We start from the raw sequence: 22,742 nt of genomic DNA on the forward strand, positions 1-22,742 counted from the left end.
GTCCTACTTTTATACTTTAAGGTTCTTTAGGGCAGAGACAATATTATTCATCTTTGTATTCACAATGTTTACTACATAGTAGTAGGTACTTAATTGGTTGCTGTTAGGATAAATGGAGCCTGGTATGGTTACATATGCCTATGATCCCAGCTACAGGATCATCTGAGTCCAATGGATTTCTTGAGCTCAGGAGCTCTGTAGGTTATGCTTGTCAGATGTCTGTGATAAGTTCAGCATTCATATGATAAGCCCCCAGGAAGGGATGGGGATGGGGGAGGGGGGAGGAGTACCAGGTTGCTTAAGGAGGGACAAATAGTCCCTGGTGAGAACAGCAGATCAAGCCTTCCATGCTGATCTGTCGAAGGATGGGCCTCTGAGTAGCCCCACACTTCTTACCTGGATGAGATGAGGAGATTCAATCTTTAAAATATTTTTGTTTTAGAAAGAATCAATTAACGGATGCCTTTAGTATCTAGAATAACTCTGGGCAAGTGACTCAGTAATTAGTATCACATACATGGGCTCTTCCTGATTCCTTGGATTAGTGGTTTGTCCACCTTTCTCCAATTACTTTGGATTTACTCTAGATAAGCTTTGTATTCACTTACTAGTTATTTGTTTGTCTCCTCTCCTTCCTCTCTTTCCCCCAACCCACACAGAATGGATTTTGTTTTGCCTTTCCATCTCTAGTGCGTAGCACAGTACCTGGCATATAAGTAGATACTTAATAAGTGTTTGTTGTTTTAAATGGAACTCAATTCCCTCAGCTTCAAAGTGAAGTTATGAACATTGGCCTGTTTCTCAAGGTTGTTTTGAAGATTCCAAGTTAACTGAAGAGTATTTTGTTATCTCCACCATCTGCAGTGGGGAATCATCAGCAAACTCAAGTCAACAAATATTTTTAAACTGACAAATTTATGAATTATGTTTCTGTTTACACATCAATTTCCAAAGCTATGCATTAGTTCTATGTCTTGATCACAGCTCTTAGCACCTCTAAAGTGTTGAGTAAGCTTGTGAAATTCACATATGCTTATGAGATCCAAACATTAGTTCTTTTACTAATGGCCATGAAATCCTGTAATCAAACCACAAGTTGTTACATCAACAAATACCCAGTTATGAGCTTATGTTAAATGTAAACAGAGGATTACTCCTGAATTTGCTATTTATCTTTATCTATTGGCCTTTTATATCAAGGGAAGGGCCAATAACATTAGATGATTAGGCAAACATGCAGGTGGAAGAATGCCCAGTGACAGTTATTCATGAGATTTAGCACTAGAAGGGAATTTAAAGGGCTGACATTTTATAGAGGAGGCAACTAAGCCTGGCAAGGTAAAGAGATTTGCCCAAAGTTACTCCAGGTAATGAGAAGCAGAGGTAGCATTCAAATCCAAATTTTCTTTCTCTAAATCCAGTATTGTTCCTCCTATAGCATACTCTATTCCTAGCAGTGAAAAAAAATACTGCCATTGTCTAACAAGGGAAAAGAAGAACTGGGGTGAGGAAATAGAGATTAAAAGTCAAGCCAGACTGGTACCAGGTGGTCTTCAGAGAGCCAAAATCTCAGGAGATGAGCTAAATGGGAAATCGAAGTATAAGGCCAGAGCTTCAAGCCAGTTAGAATTTGTTGTTTAGTCATTTTTCAGTTATATCTGACTCTTTGTGATCCCATTTGGGGTTTTCTTGGCAAAAATACTAGAGTGGTTTGCCATTTCCTTCTCCAGTTCATTTTACAGATGAGGAAACTGAGGCAAACAGGGTTAAGTGACTGACCAGAGTCACACAGCTAGTAAGAGTCTGAGGCTAGATTTGAACTGAGGAAGAGGAGTCTTCTTGATTTCAGTTAGGATGGAGGGGGTCAGAATTAGATCTAGAGGTAAAGTGCAAGGATAGCTGATAAGGAGTCAGATTATTTGTCCAGCTCAACCTGTGTTCCAAAGCTCCAGTATTTATGGTAGCTACCCTCTGCACAATGCAGTAGCAAGGTCAGGATCGAGGTCCACTATGCCCCACCTTGACAAAGTTATATTCATCAGGCCATGGGCTCATATACCTGCCCTTTCTTCTTTCTAATTACAATAACTAGGAGGTAATCACTTTCAGTTAGTTGTGATTTGAGCATGTAGGACGCTATTCAAATTCCTTCTAGACCATCTTGTCAGGCCCTTAGCTGAGGGGTCTTATGCCAAAAGGCAAAGATGATAGTCTCCCACCCCTACCTGGGTCCCAGCTCGTCTTCACTCCGCCAGACAAAGTCCCCGAACTTCTCATAGTGAGAATTGTAGTGATGCTGGACACGGAAAAGCATGGAGGCTGACACTTCCATCAGGGTGTTGTAAGCTGTCTGTTGCTCCTTGCCACTGGTATAGCCATTGTAGAGGTTGTAGATTTTGTCAGCTATCTCTGAAAAGAAGGCAAAACACGTAGATTTACAAGGGAACTGTGGGAATTGGAGCTGGACAGAAAGGTTTCTTCAGAGATAACAAACAGTGAACATAGCCCTAACAAATCCAGGTGACTAAAGGGATTTAAATAAATAAACCAAAATTTTGGTAAAGCAAAATGCCCATTTATTATGACTTTGACCAGCTTTGATGTGCTTATATCTGGAAAACTGTGTATAGTGGATGAATATTTTAGGTGTTTGGCAACTTGATATATCTACCTGAGAGGCAGCTAGGTGGTGCAGTGGAGAAAGCACCAAACCTGAAGTCAGGAAGATTTGTCTCCCTGAATTCAAATCTGGCCTCAGATACTTACTAGCTATGTGACCCTGAGCAAATCACTTAACCCTGTTTGCCTCAGTTTCCTCACCTGTAAGATGAACTGGAGAATAAAATGGCAAACTGCTCCAGTATCTTTGTCAAGAAAACCCCAAATGGGGTCATGAAGACTTGGACATGACTGAAGAACAACTCCACTTAAGATGCGTGATCTGCCCAAGTAAGATCTGAATTAGATATTGTTGTTTGTCAAATATCAAAGATATCTCATTTGAGTCTCACAACTTTGTAAGCTAGATAGGTAATACTGCTATTATTATGCTAATTTTATAGAAGAGGAAACTCAGGCTTGTGTAATATTTACCAGGCATCCACTATATGCTTGGTCCTGTGCTAGGCATTAGGGATACAAATACAAAGAATGAAATAAGGAATAGTAGTAAATAAGGAATGATTTGCCCATAGTATGAGTGTCAGCAGTCAAGACTTCCTGATGTCAGGTCTAGTCTCCTAACCACTGCACCAGATTCCCCATCAGTCTTCCTTGCCTTCCATTTTTTCACCTTTTTCTTCTCACTCCAGAAAGTGACTCCCTTGGAGAAGGGAAAGACTGAAGTCATAGAGTACATATGTCTTCATGGAACTAAGTATTCAGCCCAACACCTACCCTCAGCTTTGTTGTCATCTACTAGAGGGCAAGCCGTCCTCAGTGTAACAGTGCTCAGCTCTGAGTGTCGGCCTCTTGTATCCACAGCATAGAGGGTAAACCTAAAAGAAAACCAGTTATGAGTTAGCTGTGATTTATTGATCACCTACACTCTAGGTGACATGTGAGGGAGAAAATGTCTGTTATAGACTATTCCAAATCTATATGTCTAACTTGGATTATTCTCCTGAACTCCTGTCTCATCAACCACATGACTGTTGGACATATCCACCTAGATTTCGTATAGGTATCTCAAACTCAAGTCTAGAATAGAAGTCATTTTTCCCCGCAGATCCATGCCTTCTCCAAGCTTCCTCATTTGTGTTGGATGGCACTGCCTTTTTTCTAGTTGCTCAGGTTTGCAATCTTGGAGTCTTCTTTGACTCTTTTCACTCTCTCAGTCCTCATATCAGTGGCTAATATTCACCAAGCTAAAAACCATGATGCATCTTAAATCTATCTTTCCACTCACACAACGTCTATGCTAACTCAGACCCTTGTTACCTTTTGCCTGGACTATTGCAATAGTTTCCTCATTAGGCTCCCCGTTTCTAGTCTCCAACTCCCCAACCCAGCATCTACAGAGAAACTGATATGATGAAGCATATATCTGGTCATATAACCCCCACTTAAAAAATTTATAATTATTTCTTTTGCTTCTAGGATAAAATGCAGACTTCTTACCATGACATTTAAAGTTCTCCACCATTTGGCTTCCCACCTACCTCCCCAGTCTGATTTCATGTTCTTGCCTTCCTACACTCCTCTGTAGCACTGACGCTGGCTTGCTAGCTGTTCTCTGAAATATGACATTCAGTCTTTGGGCCTTTGTACAAGTGGCCTTTCATGTCTAGGAATCTGTCTCTTCTAACCTCTACCTCTTAGAATCCTTAGCTTTTTTCAAAGTACAGGTCAGATGCTACCTACCACATGAAGTCTTTCCTGATCCTCATTGTTAATATACTCTTTCCTCTTATGATTACTATGTCTTCTGCATAGTAATCCCCAATAGAATGTAATCTCTTTGGGTGCAGGGAGTTTTCCATTTTTGTCATGACATTCTGAGAATCTTACATATAACCATTTTTTGTCAAATTAAGTTGAATGAAACTGAATGACTCCCCAAGTCAAGATCATTTTACTTCTGATCTTTGCCTTTTCAAATCAAGCTGAAAAAAAATGAACAAACAAAAACCAAACCACCACCACAACAAAACTACCATGTTGAAAAGCTTTCAAGCTCCTCCTAATAACTTTTTCGGTCTTAACTTTTTTTTTGGCCTTCGAAGACCTTCACAATGGTTGATGGAGGGTTAGACCCGAAGTCAGGAAGACCTGAATTCAAATTTAGCTTCAAACACTCACTAACTGTGTGGTCCTAAAGGCAAGTGACTTAAACTCTGCTTTAATTTCCTCAACTATAAAATGGGGACAATAATAACACCTACCTCATAGGGTTGTCATAAGAATCAAATTGGATAATATCTGTAAAACATTTAGCACAGTACCTGGCACATAGTAGATGTTTAATAAATGCTTGTTCCGCTTCCTTGCCTTCTCAAACTTTCTTTACCTACTTTACCTACCTCCATCCCCCACATGAACAATATACTCCCAGTATAGATACTAGATTAGTATCATTATGCCCAGAACATGAAATAAGCATTTGTCCTTTAAAAAAAGGTAGTTTCCCTGTCGACAGATCCCTAATCAATTCTTCTCTTACCTATGTTCTCTAAAAAATTAGCTAAAATGCCATGTTATCCATTGTTGGTTTTGTTGCTCAGTTGTTCAATCATGTCCAACTCTTTGTGACCCTATGGACTGTACTTTCCATGGGGTTTTCTTGGTGAAGATACTAGAGTGGTTTGCCATTTCCTTCTCCAGTGGATTAAGGCCCGCAGAGGTTGGCCTTACTCACCCAGGGTCACATGGCTAGTAAGTGTTTGAAGCTGAATTTGAATTTGGGTTTTCCCCAGGCCTCATACTCTATCCACTGAGCCAATCATCCATAGACTCATCAAATACAACTGTTGAAAAGGACCTTAAACATCATGTAATCCAATCCCTGCCTGAGGAAAATTCCCCTCTCCAGCATTGCCGATGAGGTATATTTGTCTTTCCCATTAAAATTAAAACCCCTTACAAGGAGGGGTTGTTTAATTCTTTGTATTTGTATCCCTACTGCCTAGCACAGGACCAAGCATATAGTGGGTGCTTAGTAAATATTTGTTCATTTATAAGAGTCAGTCTTCTTCTTGAGGACCACAAGTGATGTGGAACTCTCTCTCAAGGCAGCCTGCTTTACTTTGGGGAAGCTCTAATTTTTAGGAAATTTTCTTTTCTTGAATTGAGATAAAATATGGTTGTCAATTTTCTACTCATCACTCCTAGTTCTGACATATAGGACCAAGGAGAACAAATCCATTGTTTCTTCTGCACACCAGAACTTCAAATACTTAAAGATATCTTTCATATTGCCCGTGGTTCCCTTAAATCATCTCTTTGCCAGGCTGACCGTCCTCAGATCCTTCATCTCTTCCTTGTATAGGATGGTCTGTAGTCCCATCACCAGCCTGGCTGCCTTCCTCTGGAAGTCTTATGACCTTTTCTGACTGCTCACTTCCTCAGGTGAAATGACACCTTTTAGTGTTTATACAACCAATTTAATACTTAAAATCATAAGACTTAGGATCAGAAAAAAATACCTCAGAGGTCATATAATCCAACCTCCTCATTTTATAGCTCAGAAAGCTGGGGTTCAGGCAGATTTATACCTTGCCCAAGGTATAAAAAAACAAACAAAAAACTTTGAAGAATAAGGCTTGAAATCCACAGAGTACCAAACTAGTCATCTTCCCATTATATCTTACTGCCTGAACAAGCCACATTGCCTCATAAATGCCACATAACAACTCTCATGTTATTTTCTATTACCCTAAATTTAATGTTTGTGCATATACTATGTCTTGTCTTCATAAGACTGGACACTTCTTAAAAGCAGGATAGTCTTAAAGTTTTTGGCATCCTCACATCTCTCAGCACAATTAATGCATGAGGCAAATACTCAATAGAGTAAATATTTATTGCATGAATAAAATGGATCTTGCCAATAGATGGAAGGAACATTGAAGCTCATTTCAGCTTGACATAAGGGAGAATTTCTTTAAAACAAACAAACAAACAAGCAAAAACCAGAGACAATGGAATAAACTGCCTTGTAAGACACTGAGGCTCCTGTTGCTGTAGCTACTCAAGCAGATGCTGCAAGAGAACATGTCAGGGATGTTTTAGAGGAGATTGATGCTTTGGATCAGTGTGGCCCTAGATGTTCTCCAAAGTATTTTTAACTCTTTGACTTGTATGACCTTGGGCAAGTTTTTTTCCCCCCTGGACATCAGTCTGTTCAGCTTTAAAGTTACAGAGCAATATTAGCAGATCTCTCTAAATTCTATTAACTTATGATCCTAGTTCCCAGTGGGCAGTGCTACAGGAATGCCTGGGTGGCTAGAGGTGACTATTTCAACAACCACACCAAGAACAACAATTTTTAGATTTCCAAGTGACCTGCAGGAGCATCAACAGTGTAACTGTTGGCAGAACAAGAAGATTCAAATGCTCTTAATTTCATTTTGGTGCTATGCCCATGGCTTCAACATAGTATATGCTCTATTTAATGCAGGGTTAATGATTTACCTGTAAGCTAAGAGGAACAGGTAGAGTTACTAAAGAAAACACAATTATGGAGGCAGAGCCAAAATGGCAGCGTAAAGGCAGGGACCCATATGATCTCTCCTCCAAATACCTTTAAATAATGACTCTAAAAAATTCTAGAGCAGTAGCACACACAAAAAGATGGAGTAAAACAATGTCCCAACCCAAGGCAACTTAGAACGTCTGCAGGAAAGGTAAGAGAGGAGAGTAGACCTCTGCAGGCCATGCCAGCGCAGAGCAGGCAACAGCAAACCAGGAGCAGGCCTTCAGGAAACCAAATCAATGGCATCAGTGGTAGTTTCCAGTCCTCTCAACCCACAGACTGTAAGGGGATCAGACAACAGGTCAGAAAGATTTACAAGGGTCCCCCTTTGCCAGGAATCTGTTGTATTGTATGTACTTGGATCTGGGTAGCTGACTTGGGTCTTATTCTTGGAAACTTGTGACCTCAGGGGAGCAGGGACCCTGGTCACAGTTACAGGGTTGAAAAGAGTGCTTATGGTCAATCACAAACCAGTGTATGGCACAGGAGAGTAGTAAACACACCTCTCCCTAGATCATACCAACTTGGAAGAGCCAAAAACTTACAGGTCTCCAGAATTACCTCCGAAAACTGCTGCACAAAAAAACTGAAGCTTGGGACAGTGCCCCCTCCACTTGGGAAGCAGAGCCCCACTTTAGAACAGAGTTAAAAGTCAAGAAACAGGCTGAAAAATGAGCAAACAGAAAAAAGTTTTAATCATAAAAAGTCAACTATAGTGACAAGGGAGATCAAAATACACACTCAAAAGAACTTTCAAGCATTCCTGATGAAAAGACCAGAGCTGAACAGAAAATTTGACATTCAAATACAAGACGCAAAAAAGCATAAAAAGGTAAATAGGAAAGAGAAATCATAAGGGATTCAATAAGGTTAAACCATTGATATTCCTGTATAGGAAAATGATATTTATAACTGCTAAAAACTTTCTCATCCATTATTTCTTTTTTTTTAGATAATCATACTATCACATACAATTCACACTTCTGCCTTCTGTATCCTCCTTCTAACTGCCCTAGTAATGAGAAAGAAGAATGCACTGGGTGAAGGGGAAAGGAGAAGTGACATGGGACAAATTATTTGACATAAACGAAGCCTGAAAGATATTTTACAATGTAGGGGAAAATAGAGAAAGTGGGAAGTGGGGGGAGCATATGAACTTCACTCTCATTGGACTTGGCTCAAAGAGGGAATAATATATATACTCAGTTAGTTGGGTATAGAAATTTGTGTTTGGGGGAGCTAAAAATTAGAAGCAAAACACTTTTGAGAATGGAGAGACAGAGAAAATAGGATGAAGGTAAATACATATCTATAAATGATTACTATGAAAAAAATTACAGTGAGTTTTTCTAATAAAGACCTTATTTCTTAAACATATAGAAAACTGAGTCAAATTTATAGCAATAAGAGCCATTCCTCAATTGATAAGTGGTCAAAGAATATGAACAGGTAGTTTTCAGACAAAGTAATCAAAGCTATCTAGAGTCATATAGAAATGCTCTAAATTGCTATTGATGAGAGAAATGTAAATTAAGACAACTGTGGTACTATCTCACACCTGTGAGATTGGCTAATATGACAGACAGGAAAATGACAAATGTTGGAGGGTATGTGGAAAAATTAAAACACTAATGTACTATTGGTGAAGTTGTATATTGATTCAACCATTCTGGAGAACAATTTGGAACTATGCCCAAAGAGTTATAAAACCACTGCATACCCTTTGACCATGCAATACCGTTACTAGGTCTGTATCCTAAAGAAACAGAAAATAAAGAGGAAAAGGAGTTATGGTACAAAATATTTATAGCAGTTCTTTTAGTGGTGGCAAAGAATTGGACATCAAAGGGATGTTTATCAGTTGAGGAATGGCTGAACAAGATGTTGTATATGATTGTGATGGAATGCTATTGTGCTTTAAAAAATGATGAGCAAGATGCTCTCTGAGAAACATGGAAAGACTTACATGAACTGATGCAAAGTGAAATGAACAGTACCAGGAGAACATTGTACACAGTGACAGCAATACTATATGACGGTCTACTATGAATAACATAGCTGTTCTCAGCAATATAATAATCTAAGACAATTCTGTAGGACTTATGATGAAAGGTGCTGTCCATCTCCAGAGAAAGAACTGGTAGAGCCTGAATGCAGATCAAAGATACTTTTTCTTTACTTTCTTTATTTTCTTGGGATTTTTTTGTCTGTTTCTTTTCACAAAATGACTTACATGGAAATGTGTTTTGCATGACTATATATGTATATGTATACATGTATGTATGTATGCATAACCTACATCAAATTGCTTGCCTTCTCATTGTGGGGGAGGAAGGAATAGAATTTGGAATTCAATTAAAAAAAAGAATGTTAAAATTGTTTTTACATGTAATTGGGGAAAATAAAATATTAAATAAGAGTTAAAAGTAAAAAAAGGAAAACACAATTATTCCCTTCAAGTAGTTGGTTCTGTCATCATGCCCTTCCCACATCACAAATGTACATTAATAGTGGTGCCAACCTTACTTCTTCCCATACCAAGAGGTCAGAGGTTCTGCGTGGGTAAACTCAATAGGAAGTGCATCCAGCCACAATAGTGAGGTGTTGCCATGTTTATTCCAGGCTGAGCAAGGGTAGTGGGGATGACCTACTAAATTAAACTTGGCTTTTCGGAGGAGAAATGGGGACATTCGAAGGAAGGGGGAGGATAGTAAAGAACAAGGTTATTGACAGAGAAAAGCTGGTGTCCAAATCTAGATGGAAGGAGGAAATCAAATTTGAACTGGATGATGAATGGAGTCAAGATCACATTGGGAGGTCTAAACTCCAGATGGCTTCAACTCTGTTGTTAAGAGTCTCCACATATTCTAGGTTATGTGAGGGGAGGCTTTCATTCTTCTCTCCTTGTTACTACTGACATTTCACAACTTCCCTACTGAGTAAAGACGTAAGGACCATTTTAGAGTGCTTTCTAAAGGCGTATGAAGTGACTACAAAAGAACAGGATGTTCACTTTTGGGATTGTCTCTAACTTCAGGTTCGGCATAGAACTCAATGAACACTTAAAAATTGAAATGTTCTCATAGTATGGAGTAAGACACCCAAGCCTGACAGACTTTTAAAATATTAGAACAAAAATTTTGGGCAAAGGTGACTAGATGTTTGTGTTCATATACAACTGCAGTGTATACTGCTGTATTGTAATGGAAAGAACAGTGAACTTGGAACCAGAAGCAACAAATTCAAATCCCATTTCTGCCACTTGTGATCTGAATGGCCTCAGTGTCTCCACTGCACCTATATAAAATGGGATTATTTGTTCCATAAATTGTAACATGCTAGAATCTTCAGGGTTGGGGAACCTGTGGCCTTGAGGCCCCATGTACACTTCTAGGTCCTTAGGTGTGACTTTTTGATTGAGTCCAAATTTTACTGAAAAAATCCTTTTATTAAGGGGATTTGTTCTGTGAAATTTGGATTCAGTCAAAGGACTGAAGGTCACGGGTTCCCCACCCCTGTGCTAGATAAACATGAATTATCAATGTCATCATTAACATTGTGCAGCTGGAAGTTACAAATAGTCATAAAACCATAGATTTAGAGTTGGAAGGGAACAAAGAGGTTGTCCAGTCCAGTGGTGTCAAACTCAAGTTGAAATGGCGAGGACACTAAACCCCCAAACATAACTAAACATAGGGATCCTTGCAGGCTGCATGTTGACTTAAAAAAAACAATTATAAGGAAGTATGTAGCAAGTTCATCATTAGTCCTCTGGTTAGTCATTACACTAATCAGCATTCCCAATTCTTTCAAACTCAATTGTCTTTACAATATTGTTGTTATTGAATAAATTGTTCTCCTGGTACTAATTATTTTACTCTGCATCAGTTCATGCAAATCTTTCCATATTTCTCTGAAACTATTCCTTTTTTTAACAGCACAAAAGTATTCCATCATATTCATATCTCATTGAGCCATTTTCCAGTGAAAGGCACTCCTTAGATTCTAATTGTTTAACACTTCACAAAGAGCTTTAAATATGTTTGTACATTCTTAATTAGAGCTGATTTTGCTTAGGACTAATCCCCACACCTCTCTCTCCATATTTATATAGACTTCTACTTGCACACCAAAATTGTGTGAGATAATTTTCCCTAACTTCTCTTTCCCCTCTCCTTTTCAATTCTTTTTAAAAGATTATTAAGATATAACAATGACTTGCAAGCTTTCCATCTAGACTCCTTCAATGATGATGATAGGGTTTAGAGAGAGGACAAGATCATGTCCCTATATTAGAATAATAGTCCTTTTTTCATTGTTTAGCTTTTTAGGTTTCTATTAATTCTTGTGTTTGAATTTCAACATTTCTGCTCAACTTTGGCCTTTTCATTAGGAATACTTTCCTTTATTTTGTTAAAGGTCCAGTTTCTATCCCTTCTGGCATCATCCTCACTTTTGCTGATTAAGTTACTCTTGGCTGTAAACCTTTCACCCTTGTCTTTCTGGAATATTACATTCCAAGCTCTCTCCTTCTTTATAGTGGAGGCTGTGTATGATTGTGTTCCTTGGTACTTCAATTCTTTCACTGTTGCTAATTACAATATTTTGCCTTGGTAAGGAAGCTCTGGATTCTGGCTATAATTTTCGTGGGAATTTTCAACATGAGGTTTCTTTCAGGTGACCAGTGGATTCTATTTCCAGGTTATCCCCTGGTTTACAGAGATTTAGGCAGTTTTCTTTTAAAATTTATACAAATATGATATCTACCCCCCTTCATTTTTTGTTGTTGTTATGGCTTTCAAGTAGTCTACAGATTCTTAATTTTTTTTCTCCTCAGTCTGTTTTCCAGGTCAGTTGTTTTTGCTATAAGATACCTTACATTTCCTGTTTTTTTCCATTTTTAACTTTATCTTAATTTTCTTTGTTATCTGATAGAGTCATTATCTTCTATTTAATCCATTCTAATTTTCAAGGAGTCTGTTGCTTGGGCAAAGCTTTGTACCTCTCGTATCAAGTTATTCTGGTTCCAACTTTTTCTTCCATATTTCTTCTTTTGTCCATTTTTTCCTCTAGTGCTCTCATTTTATTAAAACATTTTAACTTTTAACTATTCAGTTTTTAATGCTCTTCAGAATCTCATTCTAGCCAATCTTTCCTTCCTCATTTTGTGTTACTCTCCTTTCGCAATCCAGCCAAGTTGATGTTCTCTCTGTTCCTCACACATGACACTTATCTCCTCTCTCAATGACTTTACATTGGCTGCCCCCCATTCCTGGAAAACTCCATCCTCACCTCTGCCTCATAGAATCCTTCTCTTCCTTCAAGACAAGGCTCAAGAATTGCCTTTGATCCGAAACATCTCCTGTTTCTCCCAACTGCTAGGACTTTCCCTCCCAAGATCTCCTTGCATATAATTTCTTTGGATTTGTTCCCTTTCTAATTATTTGTATATACTCAAACCCATTCTTAGTGCCATTATTAGAAAGTAAGCATACACATGGGGATTGATTCATTCTTTTTACTTATATCCCAACTCTCTGCACAGTGGCTGGCACGTAGTACAGCTGGTGCTTAATCAATTCATCATTTGGACCTCCATGTCCTCACCTGGAAAACAAGGATAATAATATGCAGCATCTACCTCATAGGGTTATCCTTAAGCTTAAATGAGATAATGTATGCATGAAGGACTTGAACCTTCAAAGCACTATATCAATTACAAGCGTTCATATCACTGTTATCTGTTAAAGTGAGCTAATGATGTTGGACTTTCAAAAGCTACTTGTTGTAGGGAAGGTTCTATAGAAATATGAATTCTCATTATCATCTGATTTGCAGATAGGACAGGTATTCCTATCTCACAAAGGAGAAAACTGAAGATGAGAGGCTTATTAACTTTTCCCCCAAAGCCCATTTCTTGGTTAAAACTCTGTTTTTATGTTGATGAGAACACAATCCTTCTGGTCATCTGGGTATGTAGCTTCAGTGTTAGGCTCTCACCATCTCATGCATTCTCCCTATACATACAATCAGTTTCTAAATGTTTTTTTTTTCTCTCCTCAACATTTCTCAAATCTGTTCCCTTCTGTCTATTCACAGAGCCACAATTGTAGTTCGGGCCCTAATTAATCACTTTTAAACCGATCTCTTTAAATAACCTTTTAATGGGTTTCCCTGCCTCAAGTATCTCCCCAATCTCATCCATCTTTCACAGAGCTGCCGATGTGATTTTCCTAAAGTGCAGTTCCGACCATGTTACATCCCCTACTCAGACTCCACTAGCTAACTCTCTATGGTCACTAGAATCAAATATAAATTATTCTGTTAGCCTTTTAAACCCCTCACAATCTGTCCTCCATCTCTCCTTCTGGCCTTATATATTACACCCCTTCTCAATCACTGCAGTTCAGTCAAACTGGCCTTTGCTGTTCCTTATACAGGATACTCCATGTCCCATCTTCCATCTCCTCCCACTAAGCCCCTCTCCATGCCTCTAATGTACTTCTGTCTCATCTCAGTCTTTTTAGGATCCTTTATTTCCTTTAAATACTTACCAATGCATGTGTTATCTAGCTTGATAAAATATAAGTTCCTTGAGGGTAAGGACTATTTCATTTTTGTCTTTGTCTTCCCAGTCCCTAGTACAGTGACTGGTATATAATAAATGCTTAATGAATGCATTTCAATTCATAGAGTTGAAGTAACTTGCTCAGGGTTACAAAAGTATCAGAGTTGGAATTTCCACCCTAATTTACTGATTCTAAGCCCAGTTCTCTATTACACCACATTACCTTTTGTTGGATTAGAGAAGAAACTTTAGAAGTCATTGAGTCCGCCTACCCCCAAGAACCCCATTTTACAGATGAGAAAACTAGGACCCATAAAATTTAAATGACTTGCCCAAAGTCATGTGGTTAGGTGATGAAAGATACCACACATCAGAGATCTGTATCTGACTAAGGTTTTGGCTCCTATTGTCTGCAGGTGCTTTTATGATTGTTTTTAGGGAAAACTGACCCTTGATGCACATTCCCCTCTGCTATGTGTGTGTGTGGACCCACATACGTGTGCAGTGGCAAATTCTTTGTATCAAGAACGGAGCTGCTGAGAGTGCGTGACTGTTCCAAACAAGAGTTCAGTTCTTAAAAAAATGAAAGAAAAAAAAGAAAACCAACCCATCCACAGAAGCCACAGGAATGTGTTTCTAGTTTATTGCTTGATATCAACTCCAAGATCCGTTGTAATTAAGAAACAGTAAATTAGCACCAACTTCTCATCTACTCTCTGCACACAGAATAACAAACAATAGGAAGACGGCATTCTTGGCTCAGAATGGAATTTGTAGTTGCTTTTGTCAGTGGGCTGATTGGCTATGCCCTGTCTTGTGTTTACAATGCCCTCGCCAAAGAGGCTGAAGGCCCTGTAACCAGAGCCACCCCATATTCTTTCTCGTGGTGAGACCCTGCTGAAGGGGCCTGGTGAGGGGCCCTTGGGACCACCTCCTACCCGCCACGTGCTGGTACCACAAGAATTTCAGCTAGGGTTGCCTGTTCCTTTATGACTCTGGAGGGCACAGCCAGAAAAATGGGGGAGAGGAGTTGGGCTGGTTAGAGGGCATTGCTTACATAGAAAGTTCGTCCCATGGGGAAACAGCAAGGGGGCAAATCCTCTTCAGCTCACTCTCTTGGGCAAGCCTGTCACATTCCCTGCTCCTCATGCTGGAAAAATGCCCCCTGTTTATTTTTCCCACAGGACTGAGAGGCCTGGGACCAGGGGATTTTGGCCTTAGGGTTTTCCCACGATGTTGAGAAAAATGCTGAAGCCAACCTAATTGTCTTAACCCCGTAGTTTTTGATGTATGAATATTTCCAAAATCATCAGCCAGCAGGTACTAGGGCAGTGCTAGGAGATGAGGAATGGATGGAAAGTTAATATGAGGAGTCTATGAGACTTGGGAGTGAGAGGGAAGCTGTATAGTGTGGGGGTGGGAGGGGCAAGGAGTGTGAGAACTAGAAGGGTAGTTGGGAAACCTGGGTTTTAATTCTGCTTTGTTCTTTTACTGTAAGTGTGACATCAAATCAATTACACCACTTCCTTGGAGCTCAATTTCAACACCTGTAAAGTGAGTGATTTAGATTAATGGGAACAGCATAGTATAATTATAGGATTCCTGGATCTGGAGTCTGAAGACCTAAGTTCAAATCCTGCATGAGACAGGGGAAAGTTACTAAACTTTTCACCATCTAAGTTCTCAACCTGTAAAATAAAGATACTGGACTTCTAAGACCACCTTCCAGATTTAAATCTTGCAAAATGAAGATCATTAAGCTGGGTGCTGAGTAGAAATTTCCTCCAAATACAGATCAGTCAATAATCATCTGTTAAGGACCGCTATGTTAAGTACTAGGGATACAAAGAAAGGCAAAATATAGTCCCTGCTCTCAAGAAACTCACAATATAATGGTGGAGAAAACATGTGAACAACCGTGTACACATTGGATAAATACATTATAAATCAGAAATAATCAACAGAGGGGAGCTACTAGAATTAAGAGGTATTAGGAAAGGCTTCTTGTAGAAGGTGAGGTTTTAATTGGAATATCAGGGAAGTCAGGAGATAGACGAGGACAGACAGCACTCCAGGAACGTGAGACAACCAGTGAAAATGCCCAGAGTGGGAAGACAGTGTCTTGCTTGAGAAAGGAAGGAGTAGAATGTCACTGGATTAAAGATTCAGTGTTGGGATACAAAGTGTTAGAAGACTAGAAAGGTGTGGGGAGGGGGGAGAGGGTAAGTTAGGATTCTGGAAGGGATGGAGAGCCACTAGAGTTTATTGAGTCCACCTACCCCAGAACCCCATTTTACAGATGAGGAAACTAGGACCCATAAAATTTAAATGACTTGCCCAAAGTCATGTGGTTAAGTGATGAAAGATACCACACATCAGAAATTTGTATCTGACTAAGGTTTTGGCTCCTATTGTCTGCAGATGCTTTTGTGATTGTTTTTAGGGAAAACTGACCCTTGGTGCACATTACCCTCTGCTATGTGTGTATCTGACATGCTCAGATCTGCACTTCAGGAAAATCACTTTGATAGCCAAGTGGAAGAAGGACTGGAGTGGGGAGAGATGTGTGACAAGCTGACCAAACATCAGGTTCTTGCAATAATCCAAACAGGAGGGCATGAGGGCCTATATAAAGGTGGAGATCAATCAGTCAACCAACCAACATTTATCAAGTGTTCACTATGTAGTAGGCATTGGGGGTATAAAGAGAGAAGCAAAACAGTCCTCGCTCTCAAGAAGTCTGCATTCAATAGAGGAGAGAAACTTTACATGTATAGATATATACAAAATAGATGTAAAATTGTTACAAGATTGGTAGGGAAGGTACAGTCACCTGAGAGTGATTAACAATGATTTCAAATAGAAAGTGGCATCTGAGTTGAGTCTTGAAGGAAGCAAGGGTTTTTCAGAGGTGGAAGTAAAGGGAATGTGTTTTAGGAGTGGAGGAAGATCAATTCAAAGGCAAAGAGATGAGGAAAGCAACGAATCTATAATAAATGATACAGATAGGCTCTTTACCCCAAGTGCAACTAGGACAAGGCATTTGTTCTTCCAAAGCAGGGTTTGAAAATTGTGCCCATATGCATTTGAAAATTGTTTCCTATGAGAATTATTGTTCACTGGAGGCTTTCAGCCTTCATGGTAGCAATGTGACACATAACATAAATTGCCTAAGGAGAATGAGACTTTCTAAAATGAAAATATGTTCATTTATATCTTAAGAAATATTTTTAATGTCTCTTTTCATCTTTCTAAATGATTACTTTGCTTATTCCTAGTCCCAGCTCCATTTCCAAGGCACGACCAGGGAATATTGAAGGGGGGAAAAGAGGAGGTTGATCTCAAACCTTTTCTCCAGCATTTCTCTACGTTATAAATACTGAGTTAAAGCCAGACTATATAGGCAATTCAGTGTGGACTCAATATAACACCTCATCAACTGCTGTGTTTTTCAAATCCTTGTCATATACTGGCTCCAAAACAATGACTGAGGAAGAGGGAGAAGATGGAGAGGGAGGAGAAAAAGGAAGAGATAAAGGAAGGAAAATAAATGCAGGGAGAAAAAGGACAGATGGAAGAGGAGAAAAAGGAGAAGGCTAGAAAGATGGACAGGATCAGCATTAAGGACACAGACAAATGGAGAGGCAATGTGATGGAATTAACTTTGTATTTAATAACCACAAAAATTGGATTCTAATCCTGGCTCCACTAACAATTTATAATGTGATATTTAGCACAACATTTAACCTCTTTGGTCTCAGTTTCTTCATCTGTAAAATGAAGGTGGCAATAGATTGGCAAAGAGTTTTAAGTACTTAAATGGGTCTGTGATCTCACAAGTCTGAATTTTCTTTGTTGATGCTGATAGTACCATGCTTGCTCATCTCACACTTCTCTCATGGGGGACCATTTAACATGATAGAAGTCTTCCTCACTTTTCCCCAACTTTTCAAGGGTATCAGTGGCTCACTCTGGCTGTCCATCCATTATCCCTCATTCTTTCCACATGATCAGACATTTTTTCTTCCTATCGTATAATTCCTTGATGATATACCTTATTCCTCTTCTTTGGAGCTCATTGTTGGTTGGTTACATGTTAAAATCTGCTCACATTAACATGTACCTTTTCACTGCCCTCTGTATGATACATTTTTGTGTATGTATATATATATATGTAAGTATATGTATATATGTACATATACATACATATGTATATATACATACATACATACATATACACACATATACGTTAAAGGGGCTATCCCTTGACTCACTTCTTAAAGAGGTCTATTCAATTAATGGGTATTACCTCCCTCTAAGTGAGTACCTGAAAAGGCCTTAGCCTAAAAGGGTCAGGGTCTCCTATTGCATCCTGGGTCATCTCCAGTCATCCTGATGAATATTTGGTCACTGGATCCAAAGGGCTCTGGAGGAGAAAGTGAGACTGGTGACCTTGCACAGCCCTCCATCACTCAAATCAAAGTCAACTGCAAGTCATGTCATCATTTCCCTGATGCCATGGTCCTCTTCGAAAACAAAGGACAAACATAACAATACATATATATGTATATACATATAGATGTATGTATATACATATATGTATATATGTATGTGTATGTGTGTGAGTGTATGTTCCAGGATGTATTCCTGCTATATGAAATATCAGTTAAATGTTAGTATTGAAAATATGGGCCTTTGCTGTCATAAAAAGCTTGAAGTCAGCAAAATGGCTTTGCAATTCCCTGAAAGCAATCTGACCAACTCTATTCTTGTTCAACTCTGAGTCCAACTCATTGTCAATACACACATGCACACATATATGTATATATATATAAAATACAAACACACACATATATATACACACCTATACACACATACACATACATATACATACACATACATATATACATACACATACACACACACATACATACAACTAAGGATTCCAGTTTGAGAGTTGGAGCCAAGCCCCTGAAAGGGAATCACATGGAGGAGTAGGAAGAGAAAATTTTTCTCTGTCTCATTCATTGTTATCCATGTTGGTCACTGGAAAATAATAGGTGAATTTTCTAAGAGTTCATAATACTAAACAACATTTTGATTTTGTGAGTCTGTGTCTTATATTTTAAGCAAGGAAGAGATTTACTATATTTGGGGCTAGAAAGATAAAAAAAAATCCTTATAAGGGACAGAGGAGAAACAAAAGAGGTGAGCATGGTTGAGGGGGAGAAGGCACTGAAGATAAGTTTTGCCTACTTTCAGGTTTTGCCTTCTGGTGAGTGCTTGCATCTGGGATTTGGGTCTAGGGCTAGGGGGATTTACCATAATGGTATTGATGGTCACAGAAGCTTTAGAATCATAGAATATTAGAGTTGGAAGGGGCCTTAGGGATTATTTATTCCAATCCTCTCATTTTAGAGATGTGGTTAACTGAGTACCATAGAAGGGATGGATCTTGCTCCAAGTCAAATGTCACGTTAATTGAAGAAAAGAAATTAGTGTTATTTTTTGGAGGATCAAGGATGTATTCATGGCAAAGAAACTATTTGAGCTGTACTTAGAAGGATAGGTGGGTTTACAACAGGTAGAGATAAAGGTATAGACAGAGAAAGAGATTCTAATAAATCAAGCATTTACTAAGGGCCTATCATGTGCAAGTCACTGTGTTAGGCACTGGAGATATAAATAGAAATAATGAAACAATCTCTAGCCTCAAGGAACTTGCGTTTGTAAAAATATTGATCTCTTATTTTACCATGGCCCAGGTACCACCTGTGTCCCTTTGCTTCCACCTTCCCACGAGCAATCCCTTATAGCAAAGAATTAAATAATAACAAGAGGGGATTCAAAAGAGGGAGAAAAATCAACCAAACTAACCAACACATTGGAAAAAAAATCTGATGTTAAATATATATAGATATAGATATATAGATATATATATAATAATTCACAACTATGGATACCAATCTCTGCCAAAGAGTATGGTGTAAGTATTATGTATTATATATGGTGTGTGTGTGTGTGTGTGGCGGGGGGGTCTTCTAACAGCTCTTTTTTGGGGTTGAGTTTAGAATTCCACAATATTCAATTTTGATTGTTTTGTGGGGTTTCCATTTACATTGTTGTTGTCGTTGTGATATTATTTTCCTGATTACTTCACTTTGCATCAGTTAATGTATCTTTCCATGTTCCCTTGTAATTTCTGATATTGCAGTAATATACCATTCTGTTTATGTACAACCACTTGTTTACCCATTCCCTGAGGAATGGGCATCTACTTTGTTTCCAGTTTTATACTACCATGAAAAGTGCTCTACAGATATGAGAGTATTATGGAGCTTCCTTGGGTTATTTTAGTATTTTGAATGTAGTATTGCAACAATTGGGCTGTCCATCTAATTTCTCTCTCTCAGTCTCTTGCTATATGACTTGTTCACCCCTTTTTAAAAATCACACTTGTCCTTTAAGATGCATTTTCTGCTATTTCTTTGGTAATGTTGTCATTGGTTTCATAATATTAGCTACAATCACAGCTAATATTTATACAGAGCTACGAGAATTATGAAGCACTTGACATTTATTATCTCGCTTGATGCAGGCAGCGCCCCTTGGCTATAGGTGTTATTATTATCCCCATTTTATTGATGAGGAAACTCATATATCCAGTATCTAAGGATTATTTGAGTTTCTCATTCGAAGTCCAGTACGCTCACCACCTGGTAGCTTGCATGTGCTCACCCTGTATCTTTCAGTTGCACTTTTCAATATAAGCGATTTTGATTCTTCTGAGGTTGTGTTATTCCGTGATTTGCAACAATAATTTTAAAAAGTAACTTCAAGTAACATGTTTTTAAGCCTTACTGGATGCTTTTTTGTACTGGAAGAATATTGGTGATTAAAAGATGAGCTTTCGTCAGAGGGAGATGTTTGGTATCATCAACAGCACTATTTAACAACACAAATTGATCCGGTCCTATCCCTTCCTCCCATTCCAACCTAAACCTAATTTACATTTATAGCTCCTGGCCAAGAAAAATGTACTGGTATCCTAACTTAATGAGTTGCCCATTCAACCATGCCATTAACATAGGCAAAACATTTCTTAGCCTGTCATGTATTTTTTCTTATGTGGATTTCTAGGCCAGTATTATTTAGCTAATGATACATATTCTTGAGAAGGTACTGTTATGTTCTAGAGCTTGATATAAGAAAAACTATATTATTTACAAACAAGTGACATCATAGAATATACCTACAGGGTCATCCTCCATTTGGACTTTGGATAAGGCATCCGCTGTAACATTGGTGGACACATTTGGTGCCTATACATCTTATTGTTTCATGCTTTTCTTGATGTTGATATTCAGAGAATTGTTGAATAAAGTTATCTCTGCCATATCTATAATAGAGGCTTGAGTGATTTTCAACTATGCATGGAAGATATCTTGCTTGATAATGAGCTCCAAGGCTACACTTTGACCCATTGAGTGCTTCTTTTTGTAATCATCAAACAAATGGAAAGAACATATATTTTCTACATATGTCAATCCATTATGTGATTGGTGGCTCACTATAGAAAACTTACTGGTAAAAACTATCTACTTCTCTTTCCATGTTTTTGTCCAGGATACACTCAATGCATGTATGGACCATTCTCATAAAGATGAGAAAGTTTTCTTATCAGACTATAGTTGTTGTGGCCTTCTCATGTCCCCCTTTTGGAAAATAATACATAATAATATATTTTATTTTGGAACCGTTTTCTTTGAGATATCTTGAAAATTGGTACCTAGGTGTCTATAAACTTTTGTTGTTACTGTCATAGATTTCTTCATATGTGGTCAGATCTTGATGACTTCATTTTCTTAAGCACCTCTTCTACAAATTCCCACAGCACATCAGGTATTGAAATGGCAGTTTGACCATCATAAATGATAAGAATAGACTGCTAAGAAAATTCTGGCAGACCTATGGCATTGGTCATCTCTTTGTTGTCCTTCCAGTTTCATCTACAAATGATGTATTAATCTTAATCTCTGGCTATATCTCACGCCAAGGTTTCAGTAGGCTTGTTTTCCATTCCATTGCTTTTTTTTGCTTTGTTATTTTGGGGAGGTGATATTGCTTATAATTATCTGTCATTTTCCTTGGTATGTTTTACAAATTAGCTTGTACTCCAAACCACTATTGTCTTTGGCTATCATGTCTCTCCTTCTGGCAAGATGATTGAATGTTTGCTGGCTATGGTGGTTTCTGAGTTCTTTAGTTGTCTTCATTGCGGCAACTGATCAGATAGATAACTGATTGGGGAATGAATCCCATGTCAGCAGTTTCCTGAATATAAAGATAAAATCAATCATTTTTGCAGTATTGTCCAATGCTTGCCACATTCGGTTTTTCCAGCCTCTTCTTGAAGCAATTATTCATGACATAGAGTTAAGCAGCTCAATGGTCTAAAAGCCTTTGTACTCCTAAATTCCCTAAGTTTGAATATTTTCTGACATGTTTCTTATCATCCTTCCTTGTGCACAGAAGTGAAGATAATCAGGTGGCAAAGTGGATAGAGTCAGGAAGACCCAAGTTCAAATCTGACCTTCAACACTTACCTGTGTCCTGTGACCCTGGGAACATTACTTCTGTTTGTCTCAGTTATCTCATCTATAAAAATGGGAAAAATAATAGCACCGGTCTCCTAGGGTTGTTGTAAAGATAAACTATTTTCTTGTCATTCATCCTTCATCCTTGAAGAAGACCAATGTAAAGTGCTTCACAAACCTTGAAAGATGGGCTTTTGCAGGAGGGAGATGTTATATTATTATTGTTTTGCTATGATTATTATTATTGGCGACTAAGTATCAAAGTATATGTTTAATTTGCAGAATCAAATTCTCCATAGAAGTTAAATATTTTTCATTTCTTTGAGAAAGAATGAACACACATATTGATTCATAAGATGCAATTACTTTCATATTGGTCTCTTTG

At 38.4% G+C, this 22,742-nt stretch overlaps 1 protein-coding gene across 1 annotated transcript in view; it reads right to left on the reverse strand.

Annotated features, from left to right (window-relative positions):
- ASTN2 (astrotactin 2) overlaps positions 1 to 22,742 on the reverse strand; it is a 1,142,502-nt gene that overhangs the window by 26,393 nt on the left and 1,093,367 nt on the right. The window contains exons 21-22 of the mRNA XM_036751653.1: positions 3,397 to 3,497; positions 2,226 to 2,409 (exon numbers count right to left, since the gene is read on the reverse strand). Coding sequence (XP_036607548.1) covers positions 2,226 to 2,409; positions 3,397 to 3,497 — 285 coding nt within the window. The remainder of the gene's footprint in view (positions 1 to 2,225; positions 2,410 to 3,396; positions 3,498 to 22,742) is intronic.

The sequence above is a fragment of the Trichosurus vulpecula genome, chromosome 3, assembly GCF_011100635.1.
Source record: "Trichosurus vulpecula isolate mTriVul1 chromosome 3, mTriVul1.pri, whole genome shotgun sequence".
NCBI lineage: Eukaryota > Metazoa > Chordata > Mammalia > Diprotodontia > Phalangeridae > Trichosurus > Trichosurus vulpecula.